The 13448-nt window shown below is 43.6% G+C and overlaps 1 protein-coding gene across 1 annotated transcript in view; it reads left to right on the top strand.

Annotated features, from left to right (window-relative positions):
• Positions 1–13448, top strand: part of SPAG17 (sperm associated antigen 17) — a 243816-nt gene that overhangs the window by 163518 nt on the left and 66850 nt on the right. The window contains exons 20-23 of the mRNA XM_075540501.1: positions 1094–1185; positions 4565–4804; positions 7008–7119; positions 9081–9239. Of these exons, the coding sequence (XP_075396616.1) occupies positions 1094–1185; positions 4565–4804; positions 7008–7119; positions 9081–9239 (603 nt within the window). The remainder of the gene's footprint in view (positions 1–1093; positions 1186–4564; positions 4805–7007; positions 7120–9080; positions 9240–13448) is intronic.

The raw sequence follows: 13448 nt of genomic DNA, 5'->3' as shown, positions 1-13448 counted from the left end.
CATTGATTTTGTGCCAGGAACATAGAATCTATACTAATAATATTCACTATGTCTAACAGCCAAAATGGACAGTTATTTCTCATAAAGAAACAATATCTAATAACCTTTGTCATTTACGAAAGGAATCTGTGGTGGATTTGATTGTGAAATGAAATTTCCAAAGCAAGGGTGTTGATCAATTATCGACCATTTACCAAAGTGGTCGTATAATTTTACCTTGTTCCTAAGGGACAAAAGGAGAGAGCTGAGATGTGTGCTGTCCATAGACTCCGACTCACAGCAACCTTCCATAACAAAGACCATGACCCATGAGGTTTCCTAGGCTGGGATCTTGACAGGAGTAGATTCTAGGGCTTTTCCCCTGGAGCAGCTAGTGGGTTCAAACCACAGACCTTTCCGTTAGTAGTTGAGTGTTTATCCATTTTGACACCAGGGCTCTGAGAAGAGCACTGGGTACCTAGAAAAATGGATGGGACTGTACAAAAAAGGGCGGGGCAGTGCAAGGCCACCCTTCCCCAATCATGTCTAGGGCCCTGTTTGCCTATGTCAGCAGGAAAGACTGAGTTGATGGTCTTCTCTTTATTCGGCTACTGAACCGAACCCAAAGCTTTATAACTATGCTCGTGCCTGTGGAATTCAGAAAATGGTCTTGGGATCAAATATAACACCTGGGCATCACATTCAGTTTGAGGTCTTTCAAGCCAAGAAAAAATGTACACCTGCAAAACAAAAGGACCACAGTGCCAAAGGAGGCTGCAGTGTGTGGAGGGAAAGTTAGGTTTGTTCTGTGGGTCCCAAGAAGTTAAACTAGGCTAAGATGGTGGAAATTCACAAGGAAAGCTTGCAGTTCAACAAGTTGCCAACATCTCAACACATGATCTGTGCTGCACCCAGATGCTGTGAGTGGCCATCCCTGAAGGAGCTCAGCTCCACCTCCCATGTTCACTCGGGGTGACATAGAGAGAATTTGGTGAAGAATGAATGGGGAGCTGAACTTGATAGGCTGTGACGTCCCCTCCAGCCCACACCTTGTGCCCTCTTGGGACACCTTATTTTAGGGATTTACTGAGATTTTAATTTTCTCTGACTGTAGGCAACAAAGGAATCAGCAAAGTAGAAGTAGCTGAGAATGAAAAAGAGAAAGAGAAGGAGAAGATCCCTTTCGTTTTAGAAGGCTCGCTCAAGGTAATCCAAGGAAAACAAATAATACGGAGTAATCACAAATCCAAATAAGTTTATGATGGGAAGTTGGTCATTATAACAAAAAATTATCTTTCTGCTGAGCCTTCAGGATAATCAAGTCTGCAATGAAGGGACAAGTTCCCCACCATGCTGTCTTCTCAGCCAGATGATAAGTGTGTTAAATTGGGTTGACTAGAAAAACAAGTTCAGAGAGACTCATTGTGTGCAAGAGAGCTTTATACTAAAGAGCAATTGTATATTGAGAAAACATACCAGCTCAGTCAAGATCAAGTCCTTAAATCTGATACAAACCCATATGTCTGATACCAGTCTACAATTTCCTCTTGAGGCTCACGTAGCACATGCAATGATGCAAAATGTAAGAAGATCACAGGCCAGTTGGGTGCCTCCAATGGCTGTGGACACATCTCCAGGGCTCTGGCTTGCATCAGTGTGGCTTCTTAATAAGAATGTGAAGCAGAGAGAGAGTATGGCCCCCGTCCAAGGACAAAGGGAGGAAGTTTCCAGATCCTCCTGAGAAAGCCATGCCTTTTAAATCTTGACCAAAATGATCAATTTGACTACATAAAAAAATAAAATATTCCCCAATCTAAAAAAAAACACAATGTGTGTCTATTAATAAGGGAACTATTAGGACTCCACCCCTATCCTTATCAAATTGACATGAATTTATTTAGCTACCACAATAAGCCTTAGAGGAAAACTGTGTCTCATTAAAGTTTTTATAACCAGCATCTACAAAAGTTCCTTGTTCATATGTAGCATACCCTTTGTTTATGTTGTGGTTGTTTGTTTGTGCTTGCATAATTTTTATTAGAATTTTTCATGACAAAAATAGCAAATGCTTTTATAAAACTTACTCTGGCTACCCAAAACCCCTAAATTAAGAAACATTAAAAACGTGTTGTGTTCTGTGCTCACACAAGCTTATTTGCACAAATATACAGAGGGATTTTTGTTGCTTTCTTTAAGTTTAGTCTGCTATATATATATTGCATTTCTTTTTTAGTCTGATATTTTTATACCTACTTTTTTTCTCTCTTACCAATAAGTCATGAATTTCTCTTCAGGGCAATTTATAGAGGGCTAACTAATTTTCTATACTGATATAACAGTCCGCAATTTGGATACACCATAATGTATCCAACAATTCCCTTATTAATAGACACACATAGTGTTTTTTTAGATTGGGGAATTTTTTTTATGCAGTCAAATTGATCATTTTGGTCAAGATTTAAAAGGCTAGTGATACCAAATTTTGGCGAGTATGTGAGGTAATATGAATTCTCATATGCTCTTGGTTACAGTGCAGGTTGACACTTTCATGTCAGAAGCATGGCATACCTATTGGGAATTTAACATAATCACAACTCTTTTTATGACATAATCACAACTCTTTTTAGCATAGAGAGCTCTTTACTGAGTATAGATATCTAATCAAAACACCTGTACTTGTTCACTAAGACACACGGACAGATTGCTCTTGAGCATTATTGGCAATTCTCCCAAGCAAGAAACAATTCAAATATCTACTATCAGTAAAATACCCAACTTACCCTATAGATATTTGAAGAAAAATGTACTCAGGTATCAGTCAATTAAAGAACCACAGACATTTGGTTTTCCCTTCTTGCAGAAGCATTTACACAAATTTAATCAAATACCTTCACTTTCTTCCAGACTAACACAAAGTCCTATCAAAAGTATTTTAAAATTGCTTCTCCTCTCCCAAATTATACTATGGCCTAGTATTTAACATGTGTCTTGTTTATCTGTTTTTTTTTCTTAGAACCGCAAGTAAAGCATTGCTTAGTAAGGTTGTATCATTGTTTCATAGATGTTTCTGTTGCTGAGATTTAGCCCCATGATTACCATTGCCCTGCTCCAAAGGGTCCTCAAGACCTCGGTCTGTCCTCTGTGGCATCTCTGAATGGGTTTGAATAGCGGAACTTTTGGTTTGCAGCCAAACGCCGAAGCATTGCACCATCAGGGCGCCCACATTAAAAACGCTTCCTTTATAGCCTCTCTGTGGCCATCCAAGATCTGAAGTCTGCGGATTTGCAGAGATCATTCCACAGCTTGTTTCTTCAGGTTCTGGCTCACAATGGTGTATTTCCTCATGCTTTGTGATTTTATCAGGAGCTCTTGCTAATGGTAACATCTGTGGCAATTCTTTGAGGATTTGCACTGTGCTTCTCTAGAAATGATTTGATCCTGCTTTTGTTGGGCACCAATCCAGGATCTCTTTCAATAAAAGTTTAAGGGGCTGTGTATTTGGGCCACAAATCTCTATAAAGACAGGCTTATGGCTACGAGTTCTCAAGAGAGACTTTTTTCTTTTTGCTTCCCTTCTACCATGATCTTCTTCCAATGGCAAATGTTTTGCTTTTACTCTGCCTCATTCACCCAATGAAGGTGTCATTGACAAAACTACCCTCTGTATTCTGAAAGCTCTACTCTGATCTTCAAGGCTTTGTCTCTCGTCTCTCAAACATGATCCACAGAAACCCACGTTCTGGGCGTGGCTGGGCAGCTAGCACTGGGGCCAGACTGTCTCCAAGTCCTTTCTTTGTCTTCCAGCCCTTCGGAGTACTACAAGGATAGATTTTAGGTTGCATACACTGCTTTAAAAAGAGGTCTGCCCAGAATGTAGTCGACATTAGTCTGCCATGTTGCTGGTAAACCAGCGTTATTGGTATCAATCATTATTCTGGTAAAGACGTAGGTAACAAAGCATTTGCCATTCCAACACTCTGCGCACGTGCAGTTTGATGGCACGAATCCTATTCTTCATGTTGTGCCACCCTCACCCCTTTCAACACTGCCCATCACCATTAGGGTCTCCTATGCAGTAAGCCCCCTCTCCTCTTCCCCCTGCTCCTGGTAACCACTAATAACACTAAATAACATTCCTACCCACATAACTAAGTAAGGGACCACGAATACCATTTCAGCGGTACACATTTGTCTATTCTAAAGCGTCCCCTCGCTAGGATCTAAATTAAGTCTTGGACTCGCAGAGAGGAGGAGAGACGGCAAGGGGACCGTCTAAGGGGCTGCTGCAAGAGCCAGTGCTGAAGAGAGTGGAGCCCTGGTGTGAGGGTGTGGGAGAAGCAGGGACAGTGGAGATATCAGAGCGATGGCAATGAGAGCAGAGGGGAAGCCAGGAGGGCTCCAAGGAGCCAGCCCAGGCGTCTCCTTTGTTAGATGTGCTGTTTATGCCAACAGGGCTCAACCTTTCCCCAGACAAACCTGAGTGGATTCCCTAGTGGTTTCAAATTCTGTTATGTGTGTGTGTGTTCCAAATTCTGTTACATATATATTTTTTTAATGATTGTGGGGGGGGGGCGTATTTTAACAGGCCTGGAAAGAAGAACAAGACCGGTTAGCAGAAGAGGAACGCTTAAGGGAAGAAAAAAAAGCCGAAAAGAAGGGTAAAGACAGTGGTAAAAGGAAAGGCCGGGAGAAGGTAGAAAAGGAAGATGCTAAGGCTTTAAAGAAAAGGTCTTCTTTGAAGGATAAAACTAAAGAGGAGCAAATGAAGATCCCAGAGCCCATCGAAGAGCCTGTCCAGTCACCAGAACATGAGATCGTTTATCCGGTAAAATCCAGTTTCTCAAAAGCTTCCGGAGCTCATTGTTCACTGTTCGGAGAAAGTGAGGCCTCTATGAAAAACCCTTGTTTTCCCTGTCAGGGGATTGGAGTTTCTTGCTGCCCTCAGACCTGCAGTCCCTCCAGCTAGAACCTTCCTAGAGTGGATCACCCAGATAGGAATCCCCTGAGGCCAGTGTCGCTGCTCTGTGAAGCTAGGTCCCTGGAGGCAGCAAGCGTGTGAATGACACATTCATTTGGTGTTCCGTCATTGGCAACCACGATAGGTGAGCCTGGGAGCCTGTAGTACAGCGGTTACCCGTTGGACTGCGATCTGGAAAGTCAGCAGTTCCCAAACCACGAGCAGGAGACAGACAAGGCTTTCTACTCCTACAATCAGTTACACTCCAGGAAACTCACAGGCAGGTCTACCCTGCCCTTATGGATCCCTACAAGTTGGCATCGACTTGACGGCAGTGAGCTTGATTTCTTCGGCTTCTCAGTTCATCTGGGAGCCCGGGTGGTGGCAGAGCAGGCTAAGCGCCGGGCTGCTGAACAGAAGTTGGCACTTCAAGTCTAACAGCAGCTCCCTGGCAAAACGATGAGGCTGTCCGCTGTCTGTCCCCTTAAAGGTGTACAACCCGAGTAGGAATTGACTTACAGCACTCGGTTTAGTGGAAGTTAAGGTAAGAGATAAATATTGACCTCGCACGCTGCTGCCTCTGGGCATACACCCAGTTTCCAGGTAATGGCTTTGCAGAAGCCCTTCCTTTGCCTCTTTCTCCCTCAGGCAGCAATTAAGAAAAAGTCAGTGTGCATAAATGAGGGGTGGGTGGGGGTTAATAATACCTGTCCTTTCCATCTGATACTTGAAACCAGGGGTCCTCAGGCTTCACCAGGCAGCAGAATTATCCAGACATCTTTTAAAACACACGTTGCTTGGCCAACCCTCCAGAAGTTTTGAGTCTGTAGATCTGAGGTGAGGGTCGCCGATTTTGTAGATCTGGGTTGGAAGCCACAGAAACTCCACTAAGAGAACTACTGCCCGAAGCTAAGGCGTCACTCGAATTTGTGGTTGTGCCCAGACAATAGTAAACCAGCTCGGCCACACCAAATGAGCAGACAGACAGGCAACACTTTTCATTCCCGTGGGCATAGGAAGAAAAAGGGCAGCGGTTCGGCATTCGCTAAATGTCAGCTTCCAAAGGATCTGGGTAAATAGAAGGCTGATGTGCGTCTTGTAAACGCTAGCAGTCGCATCTATGCATTTCACAGGACGGGAGTATCCTCATCTACGAAAGCAACAAAGACAGCTCTTTCCATTGGAGCGGTACCTTTTATCGCATGCAGGGCCTACACCAACTGCAAGTTTTAGCTCTAGTCCAGAGGATGAGACTCCAGCTACAGACCAGTCCTAGTATTCAAAGCTGCCTTCTTGGGCATGTTAGATACCGGCATCTAGCATCCCAACTCCCGGGTCTTTAATACTCTTTTAGACATGGAGTCATTGTCATACTTTATTACCCAAGTGCTCCCACTCTTCTTGTTTTCTGAAACATTAGGCTCTTATAAAATGAATTATATTAACACCTGAGGGGGGGGTGTTTCTTTTTACTTTAACATGTAAGGTTTCTAAGCGTAGTGTAGTGCCATTACCCCTCAAAATAATAGTTCTTCTTAAATAGAAAATCGGTGGCCAATTAAACAGAAAATGAATGTCTGTCACACCGCCTCAGCAACGCGGTGATGATTTGGTTTAGACTGAGGTGTGCAGCTGCCCAGTGATCAGAATTGCACATCTCACTGTAGCACCACAGGCGAGGCTAAGGATAATATGGGGAAAGCCTCAGGGGTGTGCCAGGTGACAGATAAATGACCACGAGTTAAGCTTAAGCTTACAAGAGACCAAACTCACTGTGTCATCTGGTCTATTCGATCCCAACTCATAGCAACCGGATAAGACTGAGTGGAACGGCCCCTGCGGGACTTCGAGACTGTAAATCTCGACGGGCACAGAATACTTCGTCTTTCTGCCACAGAGCAGCCGATGGTGTCAAACTGCTAACCTTGGGGTCCGCAGGCTAACGTGTAACCCACTACACCACCGGGGCTCCTTCAAGTTAAGCTCGTGGCATCTTTCATTAGCTGCCACTGGTGAGTTGATTTTTGTCAGTTACAGCTCTGCCCTCAAAGCGTGATGTCTTCTCTTCTAGTTTCGAGGATACAATATGGGAGATATACCCATCCAAATCTCAGGGACAAATCACTATCTGTACCCTTCAGATGGAGGCCAGATTGAAGTAGAAAAGACATCGTTTGAAAAAGGTACCTTATGAAAGCTGCTGGTTATTGGCTTGAAATGTGTTAACCCATCGCGGGCCCACAGGAGGCCTCACAGCTCTTCCTGGGGTGATGAGTGGCAGTGGTGATTGGCCAACTGCAGTTGATTTACATGTCATGTCCTACCTACATTGTCAGACTTCGTGAACTTCTCTTACCGTGGACACTCGAAGGCACTGGTCAGCTGAGGATTTAGTTTGGACCCAGCTAGTGTAATAATATCAAATGTGAATACATTAAAACACTTCCATACTACTAATACAAAATATAGTAATGACTCGAATAAGCCTAGCAATGAACTAGTAATATTAATCACAACGCATCCTGTTATCCCAGCAATCAGGGACACGCTGTGTGTTTAGGGCTTTGTTCTGGGCTGAGATCCTGAGCACAGAGCTCCAGGCTGATTCCCAGAGATCTGATTCCCAGAGATAATGCCTTGGGATTAAGATGTCTATAAGTGGGAAGGGAGAGCTGAGGAGGGAAGGATTAATTCTTCCCCAAAGAAGCGCTCTAAGGAGGCTGCTAGGAATGTCCTGCTTTTCTCTGTACCTTAAAGACCCCTCAGCAGGGTCTGGGGAGCTGTGGTTTTGGAGGGGGGCAGTGGTCTCTGAGAGCTGAGAGGTCAGTGCTGAAGGAATGTGACAGAAATGTGATGGGAAAACGATGCGCCCCCAGCGTGGGTCGAAGGCAGTTTACTTTGCTCCTCTCCTTCCTTCCTTCTTTGGTGCCTGCCGACCCCTACCGCCTCCCTCTGCTCCCTCTTTGAGGGGGGCACACAAAACACACAGAGGCCCCGAGTATTCACCCAGTTGTTGAAGACGCTGTGCTACTTGCTTTCTCCCTCTCTGTAATTTCCCTTCACTCTCCCTTCTGCCCTTGCTTCCCATCTTTTCTCGTATGTTTGTCCTTCGTGGTTACCGATTTAATGAGGAACGAATTGCAAGGGTTAGGATATTAGTTCCTCATGAGCCAGGATTCAGGTAGGAACATGATTTTGGGTTTTCACTATCACATCAAACACAAGATCACACCCATGTATTTTGAATTTATATATATACTATTAAACTGACTTAAGAATGGCATATTGTATAATGGTTGGCAGTCTATAGTCTTGTTTAATTAATGTATGAAAAGGGATGTTAAAAGTTTATACATCTATCTTTATGTATTTCTATTACGTGTTTTGATGTGTTTAATATCACCTTGGGCTATAGTATACAATACCATAGTAACCCCTGCTGCAGTACAGAGTACACTAATGCAGCCAACAGCAGGGCTCACATACCTCACATGGCGGAGGAAAACCCTGGTTGCAAGCTTTGTAAGGTCTTTAGTCCATTTTACATCACTGTCTCACTCTTGTAAAGACTTGCATCTGCATACAACATGTATCAGTCCCAGTTGCCTCATCGGAAGCACTGTGTTGTCTTCTGATCAGAGCTGCCAGTTTTGAGGAAGGAAAAACCTGTTTGAAAAAGAAGAAAATCATAAAATAAGGAAAATGTAGCATCTTAGGAGAGATCTTAGGAGGATTATTATTTGTCCCTACTAGGGATATTAAGTACAATAGGTAATATTTTTGTAATTCTTTATGAGCTGTAAAATCTTTGCATTCTTTATCTCAGCTGATCCATCATGAAGTTGATTGTGGTGTACTTAGCCTCAGTCAATTTATTTTCTCCTCTGATCGAGTGGCTTCTGTAATTTGAGTTGAGATGTGACTAGAAGGTTTACAAACACCTCCCTGATCCATCTGCCACTTCTCCCAGAATCCCACAGCTCTTTACTCCTCCAGACATCACTCTTCTTCATGAAGATGTTGATACCCCGCCATGTTTTCGCTGTCTGCTGTAAATTCTGTGCTGCACGATGCAAACCACTTGTCAAGCAACTCAATGTGACATCACATCCAGTCTGTTTTCTGTCCAATGATCATTCCTTAGGCCCAACTTTTATCAAGGTGAAAGTTAAAAAGGATAAGCACAGTTTTATAATTCACTTAAAAGACCCTAAACCAATTGTGAAAAAGGAAATGAAAGAAGAGGATCATGCTTCAGAAGAAGAGGGTGAAGGAAAAACTGAGGAGCAAAGGTCTGCAACAGGTAAGCAACTGCATCTTGACGATATCCTACCACCCACTGCAATGGTGTGGTTTTTGCCTCATAGTGACCGGAAGGTAATAAATACTCAACTACTGTGCCAGCAAACCTATCCACGTAGCAGAAACTCAGATGAATCCTTTACACTTAGCACATGGGAGTTTTCTACATGCTAACTGAGCTATTCCTGTGCCATTCTGCTTACATATATTTTCCCTAATGTAATGTGTGGCTCAGCCCACTCTACAGTGGGATGCTCACTTGGTTTTGCTCCTGCAGGGGAGCCAGCTCCTGACTCCAGATGGCATGCAGAGTTTTAAGCTACACTGAGTTTGCAGTATCCATTTTTCCTTTAACCTGGTTTCACAATCTGCAGAGGGGTTTTCTACTGATAAACACCTCTGGCAACACTACCTGGGTAGTTTAAATTTTTCCTACCCAATGTGGGGTGGATTATACTTGCAAAAGAAGATGGGTTCATTATAGAATTGGACTTGACATTGGTGATATGATCATGTACAAATTAAGTTTCATTGACAATATTTCTCAGAGCTGAGATGAAAACACCACATTCAGTGAGTATGATAGTTCCGATGAACTTTGTAACTGAAAATTCAAATTAGTTTGTATAGCTTGACCTGATATAAAAGGAGTTGAACTCATTAAAAAAATCAGAGAATATATGAATATTTAAAGAAAGTTACCAAATCCCCAAAACCAAACCCATTGAGTCCATTCTGACTCATAGCAACCCACTAGGGCGGAGCAGAACTGCTCCATTGGATTTCAAGGCTGTAAATCTTTCCAGGAGCAAAAAAAAAAACCATCATCTTTCTCACACAGCATGGCTGGTGTATTGGAAACCCGATTTGTAGTTAGCAGCCCATTGCTTAACCTGCTATGCCAGCGGGGCTGCTGAAGAAGGTAATTGTTGTTCTCGCTGACAGGTGCTGTCCAGTCTCTCCTGGCTCCTGTGTGCAACAGAATGAAACACTGTCTGGTCCGGCTGCATCCTTGCAATTATTGTTACGTTTCAGCCACTGTGTGACTCTATCATTTTATGGGTCTTCCTCATTTTCCCTGACCCTCTATTTGACCAAGCATGATGACTTCCCCAGGGACTGATCTCTCCTGCTAATTAGACCAAAGTACATGAATCATGTCCAGTCATCTCAGTTTCTAAGAAGCATTCTGGCTGCAGTTCTTCCAAGACAGATACTTGTTGTGGTTCTGGCAGTCCAGATTCTCAATATTCTTTGCCAGTACCATAATTCAAATGTGTCCACGTATATTCTGTCTTCCTTATCGGGTGTCCAACTCTCACATGCCTATGATGCAATGGAGAATACCATGCCTTGGGTCAGGTGCACCTTAGTGTTCAAAGATTTACAGCCTTGGAAATCCTATGGAACCGTTCGACATCCTTGCTCCTCGAGACTCCAAAGAGGTCGTGTGCGGCAGATTTGCCTAATGCAATGCATCTTTCGATCTCTTTACTGTTGCTTCCATGAACATTGATCGTGGATCCAAACAAGACAAAATCCTTGACAACTTCAACCAGTGCTACCGATTGGTCCAGGAGCTACTGTGTGCAGGTTCAGCTGTTCAAACCACCAGCTCTTCAGGAGTTAAACTGGCCTCTTACAAACAGTTATAGTCTTGGAAACTCACAGAGGGTAGCTGTGAGTCAGCAATGACACGACGGCCGTGAGTCTGGTTTGGTGTTGGTCCAGTTGTGAGGTTTATTTTCTTTACATGGAAATGCAATCCACAATGAAGGCTGCATTCCTTGATCATCAGCAGGAAGTGCTTCCATTCCACCTCGTTTTCAGTAAGGTTGTGTCATGGGCATATTGCAGATTGTTAATAAATCATCCTCCAACCCTGATGTCACATTTTCCTCGATATAATCCAGTTTTTCTGATTATTTGCTCAGCATACAGATTAAATAAGCATGATGAGAGCATTGTACTTCAAGATAATTCTTGAAATGTCCTTTTTGACAATGAATGTCATGCCATTCCTCTTGATTGTGTTACTCCAAGTGTAGGAAATGATATGATTTTCTGATTTAAAATGGCCAATGCCAGTCCATTTCAGTTCACTAGTGCCGATGCTATTGCTATTCATTTGGGGATTCCATTTCATCTGTTTTACTATATAAATATATATATATATATTAATCATTTTACTAGAGACTCATACAGCTCTCATCACAATCCATACATACATCAATTGCATAAAGTACGTTTATACATTCATTGCCCTCATCATTCTCAAAACATTTGCTCTCCACTAAAGCCCTTGACATCAGGTCCTCATTTTTCCCTTCCCTCCCCACTACCCACCCCCACATCTCCCTCCCTCCAGAACCCTTGATAATTTATAAATTATTATTTTGTCATATCTTGCTCTGATCCACATCTCCCTTCACCCACTTTTCTGTTGTCCGTCCCCAGGGAGGAGGTCACATGTAGATCCTTATAATCGGTTCCCTCTTTCCAACCCACTCTCGCTCTACCCTTCCAGTATCACCACTCACACCACTGGTCCTGGAGGGATCATCCGCTCTGGCTTTCCTGTGTTTCCAGTTCCTATCTGCACCAGTGTACAACCTCTGGTATACTTTCAAGGTAGAATTCGTATCATGACAGTGGGGGAGGAGGAAGCATTTAGGAACTAGAGGAAAGTTGCATTTTTCATCAGTGCTACATCACACCGTGAATGGCTTGTCTCCTCCCCTGGACCCTTCTGCAAGGGGATCTCCAGTGGCCTACAAATGGGCTTTGGGTCTCTACTCTGCACTCCCCACCTCATTAACTATGGTAAGATTTTTTTGTTCTGATGATGCCTTATACCTGATCCCTTCAACACCTCGTGATCGCATAGGCTGTTGTGCTTCTTCCATGTGGGATTTGTTGCTTCTGAGCTAGATGGCCGCTTGTTTATCTTCAAGCTTTTAAGACCCCAGACACTATACCTTTTGATAGCCAGGCACCATCAGCTTCCTTCGCCACATTTGCTTATGCACCCACTTGTCTTCAGCGATCGTATCCGGGAGGTGTGCACCCAGTGATATGATTTTTTTGTTCTTTGATACCTGATAACTGATCCCTTTGGCACCTCATGATCACACAGGCTGGTGTGCTTCTTCCATGTGGGCTTCGTTGCTTCTGAGCTAGATAGCCGCTTGTTTACCCTCAAGCTTTTAAGACCCCAGACTCTATCTCTTTTGATAGCTGGGCACCATCAGCTTTCTTCACCACATTTGCTTATTCACCCACTTTGTCTTCAGCAGTTGTGTCAGGAAGGTGAGCATCATAGAATACCAATTTAATAGAAGAAAGTATTCTTGCATTGAAGGAGTACTTGAGTGTAGGCCCAATGTCCTTCTGCTACCTTAATACTAAACCTATAAATATAGGGACATAGATCTATTTCACCATCCTCATATATAAATATATTATTTGCATATGTACAAGTCTTTATCTAGACCTATATAAATGCCTATTGCCTCCCAGCTCTTTCCTCTATTTCCCTTGACTTTCCTCCTGTCCCACTATCATGCTCAGTCCCCATCTGGGTTTCAGCAATTCCTCTTGGTTACATTACCCTTGATCATGCTCTACCAGGCTTTCCACACCCACCTCACCACCAATTTGGATATCACGTGTTGTTTCCTTGTCCCTGGGTTTGCTAACACCACTACCTTTTCCCCTCACCTCCCCTTATCCCATGTCCCCCTGGAACTGTCGGGCCCCTTATTTTCTCCTCCAGATTGTTCATTAGACAGACCTGCGGAGATAATAACATGCACAAAAACAAGACAGAGCAAAACCAAGCAACAATATACAACAAAACAGCAAACCACTGACAAAGAACAAAATAAAGCACAAGAAAGAAAAGCTTGTAGTTAATTCAAGGATCGTTTGTTGGCCTTTAGGGGTGTATTCCAGTCCAGTCTGTTGGGGCACCACGCCCTGGCCCCAAAGTCCACCTTCAGAATTCCCTGGGGACCTTGCCGCTCCATTCCCTTGCTGTTCTGCTGTACTCCCCCCGTGCTTTGCCTCGGTGTGGTGGGATCAGATCAGGCGCAATTCCAACACTGAGTCTCTGGTGCTGTCCCCCGCAGGCCATGGATCAGTGAAGGGTGTCATGTCTTATAGTGGGGCTGGCCGTGTGGTCTTCTCTGTGATTCCATTTCATTTGTGA

Source organism: Tenrec ecaudatus, chromosome 1, assembly GCF_050624435.1.
Source record: "Tenrec ecaudatus isolate mTenEca1 chromosome 1, mTenEca1.hap1, whole genome shotgun sequence".
Taxonomy (NCBI): Eukaryota; Metazoa; Chordata; class Mammalia; order Afrosoricida; family Tenrecidae; genus Tenrec; species Tenrec ecaudatus.
Note: the sequence above shows the minus strand (reverse complement) of the source record. Positions and strands in the feature narration are given on the sequence as shown.